This window comes from Struthio camelus, chromosome 4 (genome assembly GCF_040807025.1).
Source record: "Struthio camelus isolate bStrCam1 chromosome 4, bStrCam1.hap1, whole genome shotgun sequence".
NCBI lineage: Eukaryota > Metazoa > Chordata > Aves > Struthioniformes > Struthionidae > Struthio > Struthio camelus.
In genome coordinates, this window is record NC_090945.1 from 6,603,317 (window position 1) to 6,625,030 (window position 21,714).

Sequence of the window (21,714 nt, forward strand, 5' to 3'; positions counted from 1 at the left end):
GCAGGAAAGCAACTTAACATCCTTGTGCTGTAACCCGGCAGAGCTTGGTACAGGTCTGGGCTTACTCTCTGCCACTACCAGAAAGGAAAACATTAGCTTGGGAAGGTGAAAAGGCCATAGATTAGCAGGGCCAAGACCAGATATCTGTGTCCTGGACTTTGCAGTATGAATGGCACTGTTATCCCGTGTCATACAGATACGGGTTTATGGGTGACAGGACTGTTAGGCAAATTTTGACCACAATAAGACACCACAGATAGGAACCAACCCCCTAGATATAAAACCTAATTCCAGTCTAATGTATTCGAGTGGATCAAGTGTAGAGCCTCCAAGCAGCGAGTTTAACTTCCAAAGAAAGGTAAGGAAGGGGCTTGCTTTTTGCAAAGGCACCTGCAAAATAAATAAGCAGCCAGTTGCAATGCAAGTTTCTATATACCACTTTAACTAGGTCCTGCCCAAAGAGAGCCCAGTCTCCGTGCCAGCCTTAGGCTGTTTGCTCAGCTTACCAGCGACATGTACCATTTCACATTTGTACACAATACTTCACAAATGAGACTAGATTGCATTTCACCTAAAAATAATCAAGTTGACAACAGCCTGAGCAGATAGCAACCAAAGACCTACATTCTAAGTCAGCCTCTCTCTCTCTCTTTGCCAAGCTACAAGTGAGGCAGTTTGTTATTTGCTTTTAGAAATCCCAAGCTGCTGGCTGCGAGGCTGTTATATCTACCTGGGAATGTCAACAATGACTTCTCACATAGAGCTTCCACCAGTGCTCACAGTCAGGACTGTGTCCTAGACAAGTCATCAGCCCATTCTAGTATGACCACCTTTCATGTAACAAAGCAACTTTATAGCTGTTTAAGTCTACCTTAAGGCTTGAGTGAATGCATCGTTCCGTAATGAGAAATTATCTCTGTAAACCTGGAGAAAATGCTGATTAACTACTCCTTTGGCATTGAAATCCAGATTTGTTTCATTCGCCATACAAATGGCATTGCATTTACATAGCATGGACCCTGCTGGGCAAGGAGTGACGTGAATGATGCAGTAATTTAGACATTTTTGGAAGAGTGCAGTGCAGGTCTGCGTAGAAATCTTGCTTGGTCATTCAGCAAGACGATGCAACCACGAAGACTCTGTATGTGCTGTCTGTGGGATCAAAGGGCAGCATGTTTAATTAAAAAAGTATCCTTACTTCTAATTTGAGAGACTTTTCAGGGTTAGTCTGAAACATGTTCATCATTGCATTAGAGGATCTATTCTAGTGTAGGGTAAGTGGCTTTCTAGTGAATATCTTAATCTAATAACACAGTTAATCTTCTCAGACGAGCCTGCAATGTATGTATAATTCCACTCAAATGGCAAAGGCTGTTAAACAAGTGGTTTTTAAGTTCACAGTACCTTACTGTTTGAAGAACTAGCAGCAATGGGAAAAATAACTTAGGGCATCTTGAAATAACATGCTTAGCTTAAACTTGAGTGGTTCCTTAAAAAAAATTTTTCTATTTCAACTGTACCCCCCGGGTATACTGTTAACTTTGATTTATTGGTAGGAAAGGTGAGTACAAAAATGTAATTACTGTACAAGAGCAGTAGTTCCAGCATGATTCTGCTTATTCATTTAAAGCTGTAAGCTGATGACTGAAGCCCACACAAGTATTTTGTGTATTCAGTCATAATGCACATTGACAGATCTTAGAGCTTTCTGTTTATACACAGATAGAAAGCAAGGTCATAATTAAACAGCAGGAGCATTTGTTACAATGAAGCAGGAGCTCCTCTGTTGAAATGAGCCTCATGTTAGTTTTTTTAACGCAGGGTATGCTTCAAAGAAAGTCCCATTCCTTTCAAATTAAGGCACTAAATAAGTTGCACTAATATTAGTTGTCTCTGAAGAAGTTTAGGACTAACACGCTCACACGTGCGAGACCTCTTCCTTCCAGAACCCACTGAACCAGCATTAGGCACGTCCTGAATTGACAGCACCTTCCTCTCCCTTTTTAGTCCAGTTAACATAAAAAGCTTGCAACCTTGCATTTACCCCTACCACCTTTTCTTACAATATTCTCTTGTATACAAGGTCTCTTCAGACAGGAAATCAAGACTTTTCTTCCCCAGAAGCTTTAGGTTGTTTAAGACAACCAGAAAGTAAAGCTGACAGTATCTGCAAAAGTAATCCTGACCCACAGAACAAGATGCTCTGTCATGTAATGACAACTGGAGATACTCGTTTTCCTGAGACAGACTCCAGCTTACCAATGCACCAGTGCATTTGCCAAAGTTCCCCCTCCCTTCTCATCCTCCCCTCAAAAAAACTCCAGATTGTCTTTAGCTTTTCTGTGGCTATGCCTACATGAGCAGGCAGCGCCACTCACTCAGAGTGAATTTGTATAATGAAACAGCTAGCACTTAAGATCCAGTAGCAACATTTCAGACAGTTGTTCTTGACAGCAGCTCTAGTACAGTCCACCAGCTGTATGCCAGTTAGCCATTAAACTGCAGGAGCTAAACTTCTGAAGTTCATCTGTTATCACTCAAAAAACGATCCAGTTCACATACTCAGACTGCTCCACCATGCAAGGAAAAAAGAATAAGCAGAGACAATTACTCAGAAACATGATTTTGACATTACTCTTCCCAACTAAATTGCCAATGTATACCCTTCCAGAATTCCTAGAAAACAACCCTCTTCAGAGCAAGTTCACACTAGGGAAGTCATATGAGCAAACTAGGTTCCTCCTTATGGGAAGGAGAGTTTGTTGGAAGGGGCATTATGTTATTTGTATCCTACAATACAAAGGGCAGGCAAGCAGCTTTCCGCTTTTGTCATGTATAAACGTCAGCTGTTGGATGCTTTGTCTTTTGTGGCTAGGAAGTGTTTTGCATCATCTGGCTTACTAGAAGCTCACAATTCAGAGGGAGCAAATTCATATGGAAAAGTCTAGTCCTGAGACAAGCATATGAGCCTCAGAAAAGAGAGTTCCTAGCACTGAAGAGAGGTAGTTGCTCTGTATTGTTCAGAGGTAGGCAGAACAAGGTACCTGCTTGTTTCAGATAGAATCCCATCCCTTAGCCACCACAGCAGTCCAGGTTTTTTTTAAAGCCTGGTCCCACCCTGACAAAAGTAATTTATTAAGCGCATCAGACAGTCGCTTCTGACCTTTGCTCTCCTCTTAGCAGAATGATCCAACTAAAAAGGACCTATCTGCCAAGCCTTCATTTGGGCTGAGGTATTTCCTAGAGAACAGGGAGCAGAGAACGAAGTACTTAAGAATTAAAGCTTTGGTACTCCAGAGCACCAGACACTTTTCGGGGAACTTCTAGCACTAAAAGTACAGCTCAACTAAATCAGTTCTATTCTATCCCAACTTACTAAGAGTCAGTTCACAGGTCAAGTTATGAAGGACCGTCAGTCTGAAAGTGTTTATTGCTTACTGATACGTTACATAAGTTAAAATGCTTAAGTTCCTACTACAGTGCAGGCAACCACACTTTCCAGTATGCTTTTAAAGCCCCTAAGCAGTTTGTACAATGATTCATCCCATAACCGCACTCAAAGCAATGCAAACTTAAGTCCAGGGTCCAGATTTATCCTGACAGGCAGCTGCTTGGAACGCTGCTCATGCCTTCATAGCCTACCTTGCACATCTTCAGAAGGTTTTGAGGTTGACTTTTCAGGTTGCTGAATTAACTCCTAAAGACAGCAAGATCTGCTGCTCACCCCGTTTAACCAGGTTTGATACAAGATGTACAGAGCTCTGCAATTGAGATGATCTACTGGAAGAGGGGTAAAGGTTCAGAGGTTCCGTGACTTATCTAAGCAGGCTTGCCATTAAATAAGCAGCTTCCAAAATCTATTTAATGATATCCCCACCACTGGTGAGCCATCTGATCTTCGTGTGCAGTCACTAGGGTTCTGTTACCGCATTCTTCCCAACGTCTGACCTTCCCGTTCTCCACCAAGATAAATTTCCACTCTACTTTGGTGTCTACTGGCAAGATAATGGATTCAGACCAGAAGCCGTCCTTGTCATACTTGAGTGGAACGTAGCTGTGCCACTGGCCAAGACACTCATGGTCACCCGTAACACCAATCAGCTGAGCATCCGAGTGTGTGATATAGTGCACGCGGAAAGTCACGTGGATGTTCTGAAGCATCGGGGGCACAGCTGCAACTCTCTTAGCTTTCAAGTCCCCATCGGGGCAGTCTCCTTGCTCCCCCTCCTTGTTGTCAGAGTCTTCTGCGCTGCCATTCTTAACAGCCTCCCCCCAGGCCAGGTGCTCGGAAACAACTTCCCACTCTTCATGGTCCAAGTCCCGACTCTCTGCTGGCTGACCAAGCTGCTCCTCGCTTTTGTCCTTTTGACCATTGCCAGAGGCTTCTGCCAAGTGCATCACGCACCATCCGTCGCTTGCCTGTCCCTTCTGGGCGCTCAGTTCCCCCGCCTGGTCACCATGGATTTCAGCCGGGCGTTCCCAGGAGTCACTCACGGAGGCGGCAGGCTTCTTTGGGAGCAGCGGCTCCGTCTCCAGCGATTCACAGGGAACTGCATCGCTTTGAACGTGGTTAAGCTCTTTCCTCGCTACAACTGCCAAATCCTCTCCTGGCTCCTGCGGGCTGGACAGGGCAGTGGCCTCGGCTGCTACCAGAACTTGCTCCCCGCTTGCCAAGAGGTCCTCTAAGCACAGTTAAAACAGGCATAAACAATAGTTTAAGCGCCACGGTTCAACTCAGCGGCAGCAAGCCCCTAGAAGCAGCCAGCCGGTCTTGCACACCACCCCACCGGCCCGGTTCGTGCCTCCTCTGAGGCCAGGGCTCTTCCCCCGCGCAAGCCGAGCGCGGGCGGCCTTGGCCAAACGCAGGCAGCGCCGCAACCCGCCGCCGCCCCGCAGCTCCCCGCCTCGCCCCGCTACCTGCGGCTGCCGCCTCGCCCCGCGGCTGCGGGGGCCCCGGGCCGAGCTCGCCGCGGCGGGGGGCTGCCGGCGCCTCGCCGCCCTCCTCGCCTCGCCCGTCGGCTCCGCCGTACCAGAGCCAGGCGACGAGGGCGGCCAGCAGCCCCACCACCAGCGCCGGCCACAGCCCCGCGCCCAGCCAGCCCCAGCCCCAGCCCCAGCCGCGGGCCGCGGCGGGGAGGGCGGCGGCGGCCGGCGGCGGGAGCCGCGGCTCGGCGGCGGCCGGCTGCCGCAGCACGGGCGGGCCGCTGTCGCGGGCCATAGCCGGGCACAGGCGACGGGGCCGGGACCGCCGCCGACCCGGGCGGCTTTAAGCCCTGCCCCGGCCGCGGGGGGAGGAGCCGCGGCCGCCACGAGCCGCCCCGGGGCGGGCCGCGCCGCCGCCACCGCCTCCGGGAGCCGTTGGGACCGTTGGGGCGGGCCGTTGGGGCGCCCTTGGTGGCAGCGGGGCAGGCGTGGGGTCCCGCGAAGCGCGCTCCCCCGCCGCTACGCGGGCTGGCCTTGAATTTATGCGGAGCGGTTGTAAGCAAGGATTAAAAGAAGAGATGATAAGCTAGGCGGGGGAAAGTGAAAGGGCTTGCTTCCCTCCTCACCCCCCTCCCTTACCTTTTCTGTCCTCCTTCCTTGTTTTCTTTTTCTTTCTTTCTCTCGTTATCTCGCCTTTATAGGCAGTCTGCCCGAGGCAACAGCAGAGGCGTTCCCCCCTTGCAGGTGTGTTAAGTCAAAGATAACATAAAATCGAGGTGAGAGGACGAGCAAAAGCTGACGAACGACAGCTTGATTCATTTATTTATTTATTTTTCTCATAGGAGAAGCATTCATGATTGGTGAGCTTATAGCTATAGTAAGCGCAGGAGTTTGTGGAGTTTAATTTTAGCAGTGTGGGTGGCGTTATGATTTATATGTTCCAGCAGGGTGACTGACTTGCTTGTGCTTTTGCTGCTTGTGCTGATGAATATTGGGCCGCGTTTTCCTGGTTTCCCCGAGAGGTGAGATACAGGTGCTACTTCAGGTGCATCGTATGCTAATGCTCACAGGTGGATTTCTTAATGTTGTCACGCTCTTCTGTCGTTTGTGTTACGCCCAGGGGGCTTGTGGGGGACTGGCAGGACTTCAGATGCCATTAGTGCAGAATCAGTTTTGACAATTACTTTGATCTGGCTTCATTTTGCTACCCAGTTCTGTTCCTCTTGAAGTGACGACGTCAAAATTTAATTCAGAATTAAATGATTGTACAGATAAATCTTACGCTAAGTACCCAGGAAATTCATACGATTTAGTATTTCAAATCGATAAGCCCGGAGTGACAAATGTTCAAAATGTTTAACAAACCGGTTCAGGTTGGACTATTAACAGCAGAGAAAGAATTAGGGGAGGTAGTTCCGTTGATTTTTTGACCACTGCTTTCTTAAAACCATTCCCTTTATCTGAACAAAGGTGTTGTCTTTGTCTAATTCTAAAGCCCACTGATGACATCTTACCGGCTATCTCATTAGAAAAGAGAATGGCTAAGTGGATGTCCGAATAAGTCTATTTCCAGTATGCCAAGTTCTTAATCTTTCAGTGTCATTTAGAGCAATGCTATCTCAGCTTAACAGGACATGAACTGTCATTTAAATTTATAGAAGCACAAGTGTGCGGTCTTCACAGTGAAGTTCCCTGGCTGATGTGGTACATGTCGATCTCTGTGAATACACCAAACCCACAATTTAAAACATTTTTGCCTTTCTGTGCATACAACATGGGTCTAATAGCTACAACACCTTCTCCGAAGCCTTGCTGCAACAAAGTGCTGAACTTGTGCTTTAGTATAAATGCGTACTTTGGTGCTTTGATGTATGGGATGTGTTCAGACTTGTAGCCTTGCTACTTCAAACAGAAAGTTGAAGTTAACTGCTCCTTGCATAGTAGATTATAATTCCATAGTTTGCTTATATCCCCTTTTTCTCGTCTTCAGAGCAGAAACAGTCCCTTGTTCTGTATTTATACAACACTTAGCACAGCTGTGCTTTTCAGTTAGGGTATCTACGTGCTGTTGTGCTTTAAGTAGTAGGTGTGGACTGTAGGTGAAAATTCCTAACCACCTCCCTGAAACAGAGCAGACAGAAATCATTACCTTTCTTATTACTGTGAAAGAGCATCCTTCTGCCAGCTCTCAGAACATCAGAACAGACAGTGTTTGGATCTGCAAATCCCAACATTTATTTTTTCCAGTATATCTGATAAAACGGCTAAGAAAGGAAGAGAAACCAAACTGACACAGCTTAGAAGTAACTGTTACAGAAATCTTTAAGGAACAGTTTATTTTCAAGACACAAAAGTCTGAGAGAGTAAAGGCAGAGTGCTTATATAAAGGCAAGGCACTTCTTAGCAGTAAGAAAAGAGCAAAGTTATCTCCTGGTTCTGTTTATCTCGCAGGCTCATCATCTGTTGCTTCAGCCTCCTCTTCACCTAGTATCTGCAGAAGAAACTAAAACAAAATGCACACACAAAAAACTGTGGTTACTAGTAATGCATTTGAATAGCACGGAAAAGACAAGTGACAGGGACCTAGGTGCCACCAGAGACAGGCTTCCCACAGAGTTGTACAGCCCTCCCAAGCAGAGAGGAACAGTTTTATAACCCTTTCCCAACTTGCTCCCTCTGCTGAGCTCCCCAGCCCGCTGCCAGTAGCTGCTAGCGGTGGGGTGGCTTCTGTTTTGTGCAGGGTCAAAGGGAGCAGGGAGCTCAGTGCTGCTGAGCAATGAGAATGGGTGACTAAGGGAAAGGCAGACCTGTCCCTTTCAGGGGCAATGTGAATTTCTGCTGGATTAAACTAGTTTAAGGCGGTTCAGTTATGACTGTAACAATGGTACCCTGTCCAGCTTAGCAGAGAATTTGAGCCTTGGAACTCCTCCTAGGCTGTCTATAGCTTACTTTGTATTTCCTTTTTTTAGAGCAAGTTCTCAGTGACTGCGAAGACTGAAATTTCTGGGTCACTGATCACTTACCACATATTAGAAAGAGAGATGCTTGACAGAAGAGAAGTGAGAAGAGTCATGGCTCAAGAGCTACAGGATGCTGAGCACTGAGGTAGCTGCTCCGATGCAAATGCACAGATCATCGTAATCGGTAACTTACCCCTGGTTTCCGGTAGCCTTTCCTCTCCAGGAATTCCTTAAATGCATGCATCCCGTAGTACTTGGGATTCTCCTATGAGAATTTCCAAAGCAGATTAATAGAAAGGCTGCAAAATACATCTTGCATTTTTTTTTTAAAAGTTTTCACTGGAAGCACACAAAGCAACAGTGCAGTAGAGGGGCAAGCAGGCAGCTTCTCAAAGTCTCAGGGATATTACCAATTCTGTTTCTGATTCAAGATTTTAGTTAATTCATGGGATCATTTCCAGTGTGGCATTATTTTAGAAGTTAGTGTCTTCAGTGAACACTGAGGCATTGTTGCACCATTGTTTATTCAGTAAACATGGTAGCAATTGCTGAACCTGATTTTGAAAAGCTACATGTGACTCTGCAGACTTGCCAGCCAGCTGGCTGGGGCAAGATCAGGAGCCTCAAACCTGCCACCTTCTCACATTTCAAAACCAAAACAGTAGGGTTTATATTTACTTCTGACAATTCTATAAACAACAACTATGCAGCCACGGCTGTTATTACAAAGCCCTGGCCCGTGTCCATTCTGTCTCTCAAGTTAACTTTCTGATTTTTACTCTGTAAGCTATGCCATCTAGTGTGGTGACAGGGAATCTCAGCTGTAATTTGCAAGAGTAGAAGAAATGCTCTCAACGCCCTATTGAATCAGACCAGCGATCCATCTACCTGACTCTTCTGGTTCTGACAGCGGCAGTAGGGGATGTTGTTTAGGGAGCACTCATGAGCCTGGCCAGTTTCCACTGTCTGATCCCCAGTATCTACAGTTATGGTATTAAGGAAGTTAGAGAGCACTGCTCTTCAACAACCCTTGTGTGAGTGCAGTGCTTCTTCTGGTTTTATTTTTGTAATAGAACAAAATGGAAACATGAACAAGTAGAGAAGAAATCAGTTAAGCAGCCCTATTATCCCTTTTGGCTGTACTAGTGGGGCGTCTGGAATTCCACAGACAAGTCAGGAAAGAGATTTGCAGGGGAAGCTTTACGGAGATTTGAAGGGAGCTCTTCCTGAGCACAAGGGCAGCGTGGGAGAAAGCCCAGTGGGGCTCTTAAGAGGCTCTAATGAGAAGGAAAAGGACAACAGCTCTTAGGTGACATGGAGGAAGGTAGCAGCTTTTTGATGAGTAAGAGCTGTCTGTGTTTGCATATTGCCAGGCCTTACACTGTGGCTTCTTGGTGTCACAAAGTGAAAAAAAGCAGTCATTGTCACCGGTAAGGTGAATAGTAGGAGCCCTTATGTCTCCTGTTAATACTGGATATGGTGCTCAGGTATTTTCCCATATCATGTACTGCGTAGTCCTTGACTCAGCTGAGCTCAGTGTCCATGATTTCATAGTGCTTACGGTACCTTCTTAACGGATGGTGTCGTGAAATTTTTAACGCTGTCGCCCGTTTCTTTTGGATCCATTAAAGGTTCACCCACTTTTTGCTTTTTCCATGTTTTAGGGTCAAGGTACCAGGCTCCATATCTGATCTTAACAAATTTGGGCTGGCCTGGTTCCTAAAACGTAATAGAATAATGAGTGGTAACTCTCTTATATTTCATATTGATAAAGCAGATGCCAAGTGCTAATGCTACATAAGCATACTTCAGTAGGTACCCCTTGTAGTAGCGGTATAGTAAAGTGTAATCATGTTTGTCGCCATTGATTCTTGCAGTGTAAAGAGTATTACACAAAAGACCCATGTCATGTCTACTATTCGTCTTGCGTTTGCTAACCCACCCATTTGCTAGTGAGTTGTTTATTCTTTGCATTCAAAGGGGCAGACTTAGGAAGATTCCTCTGTAGTAAAAGAGGATGCACAGCAGAGTGGAGGAAGACAAGCAGGGGACAGAGTTAGAAGGGAGAAGCACAGGTGGTTGTGTGGAAACAAGAGGAAAGATGGTTTGTTCTTCTCTTCTTGCTGTCCCTGATGTGCCCAAAGACAGAGCTAAAAAGAGATGGGAAAATAAACAGCATCAGTTCTTAGTAGCTCACAAGACTGAGTCTAAACTATCTTCCCCTAGAAGCCATCTGCCAAGGTAAAATCTCAAACTCAAGACTCAAGACACACTGAGAACTAGCCTTTTATCCACTTCGGGGATTTTCTTCAGATTTTCTTTTCTGAAAGTGCTGGCTTGACACCCTTTTGGGTGAGGACCCTTTTTGGTCCTCACCCAGACAGGTAGCCAAATCAGTGAGGAAAGTGTTCATACACCTTGGACGTGCTTCATCCTCCTAGAAGAAGCAGTAACCATGACCGTCCTTCTGTACCATCCTTTTCCCTATGCTAGTTGGTAGTACTGCAAGAATCTTGACCCCCTCCTGTGTGCAGTATTTCCCAGTAGCCGGCAGGTGGCACATGAGTAGTATTTTGATAATAAAAGCTCATTTTTGGTTCCACTGAGTGAAGGGATGGTTTCTCTTAGTCACTATTAGACAGTTTTTGAAGAGCAGTATTTGTTATGCCTTCTGACCCAGACTGCTGACCAAGAAGCTTCCTTCTACAATAACACATTGGAAAAGGTAGGGAGAGCACAGAAACCAAACCAGGCAGATTAGAACTGGTTGTAGCGCTGTCCTCTTAAGTAGCCTTCAGAGTGGCTAGTCATGAGGACACCCCAGATCTAGAGCTGCTTTACACTGTCAGCCATTGAAGGTTGGAAAGGAGCCAGTGAAGACAAGGGAAAGCTGTTTCTCATAGTGAAGAAGCGTGTGTGTCTATATGGCTCACAGTGATGGTGGAGGAAAACCAAGCACCAGCAAAGCCTTTTCTTGTGTCCAAGGTATCAAAGGCAATAGGGATCTCAAGAGTGTGGTGTTAGGGCTGATGTCTACAGGCTGCTTGTGGTCCATGAGGGTATTTATTAACAAAAAAAAGGATCACATGGATGGCAGCTATGTTTCTGCCTGTCAGCAGGTAGACTCAGGAACTGGTTCCCACCTACTACCAGTTACAAATTCAAATGTTTTAAAGTCTAATAATAAGATCCAAATTTTGGAAAACAGTAAAGTTTATTATATCTTGAGGGCTTTATTCTTTATAGCCACCAAAAAAATTGTAGGATACAAGAGAGTCTGTGGATCTCTTCAAAAAGTTTGTGATCTTACAATCAAGAAGCAGTGGTCTATTTTACCTGTCTGCCCTAAGACAACATCAACCTGCTGATGACTGTCTAACCTGATCCTGAAAGAGAGACGATCCACAGCCTCCAGGACAATGTATTTCATTGTTTACCTGTACTTTCTGTTAAAAAACTGTTGCTAGTTTTGTAACTAAATCTCTCTGCTCCCCCTGAGCTCAGTGTTTCTTACCCTATCCCAAAGAATCATGTGTCTTTGTATCACACTTCTACTTAATTGAAGCTTCTTACATGTATCCCCAATTATCTGTTATCTACATTAGATAATCAGTTTGCTACATCTTTGCATGTTTGGTCATAGGTATGTGGTCATTCATTTAGCTCTCCACATTTTTGCATTTGTTCACAGTTTTCTTGAAGAATAGTGACCAAAACTGGACACACACATCAGCCCCTGAGGTCTTACCCAGACTGAGCAGAGCAGAGGATTATCTCACATTCCTGCTTGTTCTCACGGTAGGTTACTTCCTTTTTTTACGTGACCAGGACACTGCTGACACTTGCAATCTACTAAAATTCCCATATCCTTTCCTGCTGATCTCCTGCCTAGCCGGTTGTTCCTCGTTCTGTATTTGTGCAGCTGAAAATTTATGCTTGGGAGAAGCAATTTGCATTTGGCCTTGTTTTTTTGCACTCTGCTTTTTTGTCTAATATGTCAGGATCATTTTGAATCCATCTGAATCCCTTCAACATCCTCAGTGTCTTCTAACTTGATTTCATCTGCAAATTCAATAGATTCTTTGGAGCTACGTGTGTTCTCCTTGATTTTTCAAGGAAACAGCTAGTGAGTCAGAGTTTGTTTCTACCATTTTTCCACAGTATAATGCATTTCACCCTTGCTTCGCTGCCTTGAAATCAATTAACAGGTCTAATTACTATGAAAACTATTCTATCCCTGGTACATCCTAAGATCTTAGTCCTTTGTGTGTTAATTGCCTTAGCTACTTGACTGTGACTGAGCTTTTCAGTAAAGTGAGGCAGAGAAAGTATTAAAGTCCGCCTCATCATCAATTGCTGATAGCTTCTTTCTCCACTGAGAAAATTTTTCCCTTGGTGTTCTGCTCATTACAAACATACATAAAGAATGTCTCCTTGCTACCTAATATCTCTTGCTAGTTGCCTCTCATTCAATGTGTTTACTTCTCTTAGTTTGCCCTAAACACTTGTGCTGCTCTTTCCTACTTGCCGTTAGTAATCTGACTTGGAACTCCTTCTTGGCTTTGAGGTAGAGCTTATTGCTTGCCCAGGCTGGTCTCTTACTTCATTTCCTGTGCTTCCTCAGAACATCTGTATTGTGCCAGTAATATTCTTTAAGGAATGCCAGCTTTCCCTAAGCTGATTTTCGCCTTATGTTTATTTCCCAGGAGACTTTATCTGCCAGTGATCTCAGTTTATTAAAGTTACCCTCTCTCAAAGTCATGCTTTCTGCTTTATTGTTCTTCATTCTCCTTTCCCTAACTGGCATGATTGCATGTCATCAGCCGTTTCAGGATTGATGCTTGATGCTTGATGCTTTTCACGTCCATATTCTCAAACAGATCCTCCTCCTAGGTTAGAATCGGATCTCTTCTAAGGATTTGAAGGAGGAGGGAGGAAATAGGAGACACTGACAGAGAAAAAGAAACAGAGACAGAAAAAAGACAGAGAAAAGAAAACATTCTAGTAGTGCAAATCTCCTCTTGGAGCCCAGTAGAAAGGGATCAAAGCTTGAAGATCCATAGATTTGGCATGGAGATTTTGCTCGAGCAAGTATCTCCCTGCAGCCAGTATTTTAATCAGCGTACTCTTTAGAGACATAATGAGAAAGGCCACCAAAATGCCTTTGTTCCTCAGTGGAAGTTCTACGTGCAGCAAAGGGGCAGAGTCAGTAGACAGTAAAGGAACAGACTGAAACAATAATAAGACATTGTTCTGTTCTGTTCTATTATTTTGCCAGTGATGGGCAGCAGCAGAGACACCAATACATAAAGCAGTGTGATATACTTTGGCCAAAATCTGTGAAGGGCTAAGTGTCCTGAGCTCATCCCAGAGTTCACTGAAGCCCTAGTACCCAGTAACTCTTAAAGGCTCCTTATTAATTAACTCCTAATTAAACTGTTGCAGCAAACAAGATCATCTAAAGTCCTAGAGACATTATGCCTTGACTTCCATGTGGATTCTTTACATTGCCTGGCTGGTAGAGAAGAGCAGCATAAAAGACATCCAAATATTTATTTTCAGGCAACTTCTAACACAGAGGATTATCCAAGTCCAAAGTCTGAAGAGCACTAAAAAAACAAATACAAGCTTGAATTTTGTGATAAGAAAGAACACGTACGTGTGTGTTTGTAGCTGGCGGGTGTAATCTTCCAGGCTGGAGACAGAAAACAATTGATGTTGAGAGAATACCAGAAATGTGTCTTTAACTGCTGGGAAAGAACAGTTCCTGGGAGCATACTCAGCAGGGAGCTGGTGTAGAGCATGGTATCTTTTCACACTCTCTTACTGCATGCTACCTATGTCAGCAAGCTCTACAGGCAGATTTCTTTTTTCAGCTGGAGCATCCCATGTGTATTCTCACAGCCTAGCTCTGATATTTTATTTACTGTAAAATTAAGCTGTTCATCAGATCGAAGGAGGCTTTAGAGCCGTATCACCGATGTCTTCACCTGGCTCATAGCGATACCTTCTTCACACTGATTTAAATATTCCCTTAGATTTGTAAGGTGCCAGGAATAACTTCATCTGCTTTCCTGAGGAAGGATTTTGCTGAGGTATGTCTGAGGTTTGTCTAAGTGAAGTAACTAAAGAGGTGCAGAGTGGAGCAGAAACAATTCACAGAGGGCTCTAAGTGAGCTTTCCTTCCTTTGATGAGCGTTTTCTTGCCCTCCAGCCTGCCTGTAGACTCTTTTACTTTTCTTCATCTATCACTGAGTGCAAGTTCTTCATTTTCAAGAGGCTGAGAGAGTCTGAGCCTTCAGGAGATCACTTATGCCAGACTTTCATATAATTTCTGAATTTGGCTGTTCCTGCCCCCTTTGTGAAGATAATGCTTTCCTGAAAGCTAGAAGTCATTTGATTGTCTTATAAATTGCATGATTACATTGCATTAAAAAAAGCTCCCAGTTCCCTGACTTTGCCTTTTTTTCTGTGTAGCCTGGCCTCCTTACCTCACGAGGACTCTTTATAGCTCTCCTGGGAAATGAGTCTCCCAGGCACTCTGTAAGCTCTGGGGGTATAACATTTATCTCCATCACCTAGACACTCTTGGTGTCAGAGCTGGTATTTTCTGTGGTGTAATATGTTTCTTCTCCATGAAATAAGAAGGCAGGGATATAAAAAACGCAGCAACAGGAAAGTTCCACGTGATTGAAATACACTTCTACTGACAGGAAGTCTTCATGCCCTATTCTGAAACTTCCCACAAGTTCCTCTTTCCTGGGCATAATGTTTGAGGGAGAATGTCATTTTGGTCACTTAATCATGTGCTGCTTCGGTCTAATAGCAAAAGAAAGCCTAAAGCCCTTTCCCACCCTATCATGCTAGAGAATAAAGCAAGATGTGGGCCTGTAATCTGTGCTTAGCAAGCCAGCACATGATGCAGTGACCCCGTCGTGAGACACCGGTCACGTGCCAGAACTGGGGGTGTGATTTTTTTACTTCACTGAAGTATTCCCTGCTTTGCCCTGGCTGAGGTGTCAACGGATACAACTAACCTATACAAGGCACTGCAGACTGCAGCGAAGGCCCCTCGTCACAGGGACTGTTGGCAACATGAGTCTCCAGCACTGCTTGTGGCCACAAAATATTCAGGACTGAAAACTGAGGCCAGCAGGCACAACGAAGCATGACACTGAGCCAGGGCTGGTGCCCAGGGGCTGACAAGCATTGGGGACAGACAAGTTTTCACTCAAGTGACGTTCTGCAAGATGCAGGTGACTAGGAGTAGCAAAGGCGTGATGAGTTGTTTGTCTTCCTGAGGAAGGTGGAGGTGGACAGGCAGTGCAGGAGGTTCTCAGACAGTATTCAGCCCCAAAATGTTCTTTTCTCAGAGACGCTTGTGGTGAGAAAATACTGCAAATAATTGAACACTCTGTTGCCCTGGTGTGAACAGCTGTACTCTTGAGGGGAGCTAGAGACCTGCCCATCTGAACAGCTGGTGGACTTTATGTTTATTGTGCTAGAATAAAATCCTGCTATGTGCAGGCGTTCATCACGTCGTGATGCCAAAGCTTTGTGCTCAGCAGAAAGACTGAGAGGAGGTGAATCTGCGTGACTGACATTCTGCAGTGGGTCTCTGGGTCTCCTCAGGTGGGGCTGGGAGAGGGACTAGATCTGCTGAGAGGGGCAGCTCGTTCCCGATCTGTGCATGCGCACAGAGGAGATCGTAAAGGAACCACAGGAAGGAGATGCCACAGTCTTCCTTAGTGGGATTAGGCCCCTAGGAGTCCTCTTGATTCTTTAACATCCCCATCTGTTCTCCCAGAGCCCCTTTGAACGTGGCTTCCTTACAACCCAACTTCTCCCCAGCCAAGTGGAGTTCGTGTTAGCACAAATGCATCTGGATGCTGATGCGTTCACCAGCATAGGTGTGTTTCAGAGATGGGCTTTCTCAGTGCTCACCTCAGGAGCACAGCCCAGTCCAGATCTGGGCCTGCTCCTGCTCCCTCCACAGCCAAAGGCCAGTTTTCCAGAGGAGTCCAGGTGAACTGGGAAGTCACATCACCATTGCATTCTCCCTCATGGGGCTAGGCGTGCCCTGTGTGACTGACTTATCTGTAATCACCCTTCCAGCAGCTGGAAAACAAGCTATCTGTCTCTAATAGCTCCTCCTTCTCCAGCACTGGTCACTTAAGACCCCTGTCACCTGGCACACTTCCAGGGAAGCAAGTGCCTTTCATGCCTTTAGCTAGTGTTGCCCTGCCCCAGGGCAGGAGCCAAGGGTTGTCACACAGAGAGCTTCATTGTTATACAATGTATAACAATGTATAACAATGTATAACAATGTATAACAATGTATAACAATGTTATACAATGTCTATCAGCTTATAGCTGATAGACATGAGCTATTTGTATAAAGGCTGACATATAAAGCATTTGTTTACTAATGGCTGCTACGGACCAACTGAGAGTAGGAGACAGGGGCTGAGAATGACTTCTAGGCGTGTCAAGCATGCATTTAAGTATAATAGACATTGGGAATCAGGAAGAGACTCCGACTGGATTTTCATTATCTTAAAGTAGATCTCATAGACCTCTCAGGTAAGCTGTGAATTCTTCTCCTCATAGTCTCTGTGCTGAATCCCTCTGGGAGTTTATAGATGTCTGTAAAGGTTCGCTGACAGCGGGCCAGGCCTTGATGCAGCATGAAGCAAACAGATGACCAAGTATTTCTGATGTGTACAGGAATTAGCAGATGACATGGTTTTACCTGCCTAGCGTGTCAAAGATGCACTGAAATGGGGAGGAGGCACTGCATTGTAACGCAGTAGGATCTTGAGAGTCCTCACAAGAAAAATACATCATCAGAAAGCTACCTCAGGCTTGTTCAAATAGGAATAGCGCTTGGGCTGCTCTGCTTTAAACCCTCATGCTGCGTATGTGAGCCATTTTGGTCTCTCTCCTCATCTGTGCCATTGAGCTCTGTGCACTTAAGGACTGCGACCGCAAGATTTGTGCATCCCAAGACTCTAGAGAGCTCAGCTGTGCTGCTCTCACTCCATTGATATTGCCTGCTGAAAGATACATTTATTTCAACATGTCAATAGTTGAAAGACTGAGCAAATAATACTGTAACACAGGCTAGCAAAATAATCTAATTGCAGCCTTCAAAACCTTTGTTGATTTCAGGAACAGGGGAAGAGATCAGCCCGTGATACAAGACAGCCTCAAAACAAAGCAGAAACTGATTGTAGGATTGCAGCCTCACTCAAATGTACAGGTAAGTAAACTGCAGTTAGAAGTAAAAAACCCTCTGTAAAAATCCCTTGCTCATTATGCAAGACCTCTACTTTTACTCCGTAAGATGGCACGCAGAGATAGCACACATCTATGTTTTAATACAGCAGCATAAATTTTTCGCTCCGGAATCTGTCCTTGAATTCTATGAGGTCAGTAAGAAGTTAAGCACAGGCTAAAAAAAGAAAACACAAGAATTCTAGAGCATTGTAGTGGGATTTTCAGAAGCACTTAGTCACCTGCTCCAACAGAAATAACTGGAAAGTTTATCTTTGACTTCAAAAGAAGACTAACGTGGAGCCAGAAGCATGGACGTAGGTAGAACAGGTTTCAAATCTGCTTCCCCAGAGTCTGCTCTATCATAAGCCAGTGGAGCATCCGTCACCTTTGCAAGGCTGAAGCGGTATTCTTGTGGAATACAACTCACAGGTCAGGAAAATGGGTGTCGTTGGTCGCCAATTTTAAATTGTACCCGTTGTGGTACAGTTCACATAAAACTAAGTATGGACCGCTGAAACTGCGCTCAGTCAGGCTGAATCCAAAATGAAGCAAATGAACGCAGCAAGTATCTCTCTCCGTCCCCTCTCTTCAGGCAGGCAAATGTTGAACAGAGGGATTTGGCAGTATTACCGAGTAAATTGACTTGTGATTTGCTTTGCACTTTGTTGTTCTCTATGTACAAAGCTCCTGTGAAATCAGAAGGCCCAGAGTCAGGGGCCTTTACATGCCAGGTTTTTCATCAGCTCCTGTGGGATTTAGGCCCTCAACTCCCCCGACAGTTGTAGACTTTAATCCTAAGTCTTTTAGGAGGTGTGAGTGTAGTATTTCATAAAAGATCATATAGGAAACAGTGTGTGATAACCATTACAGATACTGTGTGTCCAATTGCCTTTTGTTTCTACGCATTTTCTACCTATCATCATAGCATGTGAATTTGGCACTTTGTATTAATATTGCATTGGTCTTTATTTACTCCCTGTGCTGCATGACTTTTGAGTTGCTAAGTCAAATTCTTGTTGTCTGCCTTTTCTGTTTGGAAAAGGTCCTTGTATTCCCAGCTAATGTTTGAGGGTCAGCCCATTTAAAATCCTAGCAGCCAAGTCCTGAAGACCGTCATCTGCTGCAGCTGCTCACAGCTGCGAGTGTGCAGGGCATTTTTTTCAGATCTCAAGCTGTGTTAAGGCACACTACTTTTGAAGAGAGTAGTGTAAGTCGATGACACCAGCCTTTGGTGAAAAGGTTCTGTTTTTTCTTACTTACCCGAGATGCATCCCAGACACAGGATTCCCTGGCTGCCGGCTTTGTGTTTATATCCACAGGAGGAATGTAGCTCGGTCTGGGCACCTTTTCTCTTTTCTCTACCTCTGTTTTGAGAAGTTGTGTATGCAGGTTGTTTCGGCTGGACTCTTTGCTGCAGAAAGAAGAGACGTGACACAATTATTCATGGTCTATGGGTGCCTCTTGACAGCATAGAGGAGACCACAAGGTTTCAGGTCAGTGCAGTTTGGATAACTGTAGCTATGTCACACTCCACTTTATCCATGGGGAAAATGAAGAAAGTTTCTGGAACTGGTGGAGCTTCAGGCAGCTTTGTGACTGCCAGAGATGCATGTATAGACTTGCAGATCTCAGCCACAGCAAAGGGAGTCTCCTTTGAAGGCCATGGCTGTGGGTCAGGCCCATAAAAGCCTCTTTGGTGTGTGTAATTGGAGGAATTAGTTAGGGTACCCAGAATATTCCATATCCACTGAGCTGCTTAAGACAAAAGACAGCAATCAGGAAATTAGTGCTGTTCCTGGAGTCCTTCTAGAGGTAAACTGTGGCAAGATGTGGAACGCATCCCACCCACAGACATACACCCCCCCCCCCTTTTCTCTTTCCCCATCTTGCATTTTGGAAAAGAGAGACTGGGCTGAGTCCAGTCCTACATTCAGAAGCCAATTCTGAATTCAGACTGCCGTGTCCCATACTCACTGTGCTGATGACCCAGAGATTGCTTCTGTTTGGTGTTGGTCCTTGGGGTAACGCCAAATTTTCGGAGGAGGGAGGACCTCCTCTTCATGATCACTCTTCACAGCCCTGCAGCTCTTGTGCATCTCAGCTTCCAAGGTATTCATCACCTCTAGAAGGAGCTGAGGGCCAAACAAGAGGAGAGTTCAAAAAGACTGCCCCAGCTGTTCTTACTTCCACTGAGTTTAGGTGGGACCTCACAGCAGAAAAAGGAACACAATAAGAGGATAGGCTGGAGGGAAGAATGCCCTCCACATGGGAAAGGTGGTGTCTAAAGATGTGAGAAGTAATTGTAGTGTGTATGAGACAGCCTGAATTACAGATGTGATGCAGGACACCAGACCTTTATTCTATTTGAAGAAGGAGAGATTATTTAGTATTCTGGAACGTTCAGGGATATTGTGAGATGTTTCCAAGACTAAAGGGTAAGGCCCCTTCCCTCCAGTGTGATATATTGATGGGGAAGTGTGGAGCTGGTTAAATAACTGTGCGACTCATCTCACCATGTTAACAAAGTGTCGGAGTAACCTGTCAGCTCCTCAGAGCTGTCCCTACGATAAGATCAGGGATATATTTTTAAATGGCAATTCAGACTTTGTTGCCTTGCTATTTGTAAGGAATAATGAGTTTTGACTTTTATAAAAAAATCAACAGTCAATCCTGGACTGTTTTTGCATTTCGAGTGCTGAAAGAATGCTCATTTCAATGAAGAATATCTGCAACTAGATTGTCCTTACCTCTGGAAAGATGCTATCTTTCAAATGAGAGTAAAATGACTGAGGGTGCTGGCTCAGGTTGTGGTCTGTCTCCTCACTGAAATCCTTCTGGGCTTCCTGCTTTGACGTGAGCTTGCAGTCGGGTTTAGCAGATATCTTCCGTGCCTTCTGATGGGCCAAGTGTGATCTACTCTGTAGCACGATGGGGGAAAGCCCCTTTGTACTACGGATGATGATGTTATCACAAGGAGGAGGGAAGCCATTTCTGAAATCATCCAGACCACTTTTTAAGAATCGCCAGCGCTGGCTGTTTAGAGAATCTGAGAACCTGTGTTTGGTGCTGTGTCCTGGAAAACATCTTGATGACAATTTCCCCTTGTACCTGAAAGGGAAAACCTCTAGTTAGTGCAGAAAATGTCCATTATAAGGAAGCGTGTTTTAAGACTTAACTCACTTGTATTCAGAAAGCAGGAATAAAAGGCTAACCATGTCTGGGCTGTGGCTTGACATTTTATCTCCACTGTTTGCCCCACACAGAAGTGGGACATGGCAATTGAGGTCAGTGGTTAGTGTCAAAGCCTAGGACCAAATATGCAGCAACACTTGGGCTCCATGAGCTCAGGGTGTCAAAGGGGAGCTGGAAGCTGACATTCAGTAGCCAGGCAAAGAACTAGGTTACAAGCCAGGGGGTGATTTGCTTGCTTTGCCTGCTTGCCCACTTGCACATTTCACAGGCAAAAACTCTGGCCCAAACCCACTGACCCTGATGGCTGCCAGCCTGGCTCAGGATGGGGCCAACCTCTGCTGTCTGCCTAGGGTCTTTAAGCTAGAGCTTCTGGAGGGAAGAGCGAACGTGCCAGAGGGACAGGTAGGCTAAAGAAAGAGTGCTTAGCCTCACATTTCCACACCAGACCTCCCTGGGTCCCTTGCTCACCGTGGGGCTACGCTCATCCTGGCGGCTCTACGCCGCAAGGCCCTCACTGCCTGGCACGGAAGGGCAGAGCTCGCTGGCTCCAGGTCGCTAGGAGACGGCATAGAAGGTGCCTGTGGGCCAGGAGAGGTTCTCAGCCAAGTAACTCATCCCCAGGCTTCTCTGCTCTGTCCTTGAGACTTGTGCCCCACAAGCTCCTCTTCCCTGCCCCCATGGTCACCATCGTCTGCCAGGAGCCCCTGCCAGGTGACACTACTGTTGCAGATAAGAAAGCTGAGCTGAATTATGGCTAACTTCTTTCTGGGTCATCAAGGCCAGGCCCTCCTCTGCTCTACCACAGTGTACAGCATGGGCACGTTTAATCTGTGCTCCCAGTTTCTTCCTGGGTGCTGCAGCCTGTCACTTGGCATGAAGAGGGCCTGCCCAGCAGCCCAGAGCTGTTTGCAGTGCTCATCAGCAAAAGAACAAGAAATTTTTTTTTGGTCTTGGGGCTGCTTCAGGACTGTATGGAAAGCTGTGAGCTTGAAGCAGTTCTGTCAGTCTCCCTAGGCTCCAGCTGTCTATCTTGTAATGTCTCAGCTCCTCCCAAGACCTGAGGTGTCCTCAGGAAAGAGAGCAGGTGGAAAGTGGGACTTAATGCCTAAAAGTATAAGATCAGGCACTTGAAAAGCTTTCATGACCATGTTCTTGACTGTTGCAGTCTGCATTGGAGGAAGATGCAGTCTAATAGCTCTAACTTGATTTAAGGTAATAAAACTTTGACAATAGGAGACTTGCAGATTAGTGGGGCTTGGTACCGAAAGCCAGGTCCTCAGCAAACTGGTTATGCTGTTTGAGTTATCCAAATAGAGCCAAATGCTAGAGTCTCCCATGCTCCCAGTGCAGGTCCTGCTGC

The 21,714-nt window shown here is 45.5% G+C and overlaps 2 protein-coding genes across 2 annotated transcripts; both read right to left on the reverse strand.

Annotated features, from left to right (window-relative positions):
- Nucleotides 1-3,399: 3,399 nt before the first annotated feature.
- Nucleotides 3,400-5,218, reverse strand: STBD1 (starch binding domain 1). Its single transcript, XM_068941214.1, has 2 exons — nucleotides 4,918-5,218; nucleotides 3,400-4,682 (listed from the first exon to the last, which is right to left on the reverse strand). Exons 1-2 carry the CDS (start codon nucleotides 5,216-5,218, stop codon nucleotides 3,862-3,864), a joined length of 1,122 nt encoding a protein of 373 aa, XP_068797315.1. The 3' UTR covers nucleotides 3,400-3,861.
- Nucleotides 5,219-7,191: 1,973 nt separating this feature from the next.
- FAM47E (family with sequence similarity 47 member E) lies at nucleotides 7,192-20,839 on the reverse strand. Its single transcript, XM_068941010.1, has 10 exons — nucleotides 20,823-20,839; nucleotides 19,910-20,270; nucleotides 19,137-19,294; nucleotides 18,419-18,573; nucleotides 17,793-17,849; nucleotides 14,375-14,433; nucleotides 13,543-13,578; nucleotides 9,450-9,602; nucleotides 8,077-8,148; nucleotides 7,192-7,426 (listed from the first exon to the last, which is right to left on the reverse strand). The coding sequence occupies exons 1-10, from the start codon at nucleotides 20,837-20,839 to the stop codon at nucleotides 7,364-7,366; spliced, it is 1,131 nt and encodes a 376-aa protein (XP_068797111.1). The 3' UTR covers nucleotides 7,192-7,363.
- Between the last annotated feature and the right edge of the window lie 875 nt (nucleotides 20,840-21,714).

Excerpts from the sequence above, each read along its gene's own strand:
- FAM47E (XM_068941010.1), bottom strand. Across the intron at positions 18,574-19,136 it reads ATCTCTGGGTCATCAGCACA|CAAAGAGTCCAGCCGAAACA; the intron begins GTGAGTATGGGA and ends TTCTTTCTGCAG. Across the intron at positions 9,603-13,542 it reads CGCCAGCTACAAACACACAC|GAACCAGGCCAGCCCAAATT; the intron begins GTACGTGTTCTT and ends ATTACGTTTTAG.
- STBD1 (XM_068941214.1), bottom strand. The coding sequence starts at position 5,218 with ATGGCCCGCGACAGCGGCCCGCCCGTGCTGCGGCAGCCGGCCGCCGCC. Across the intron at positions 4,683-4,917 it reads GGGCGAGGCGGCAGCCGCAG|AGGACCTCTTGGCAAGCGGG; the intron begins GTAGCGGGGCGA and ends AACTGTGCTTAG.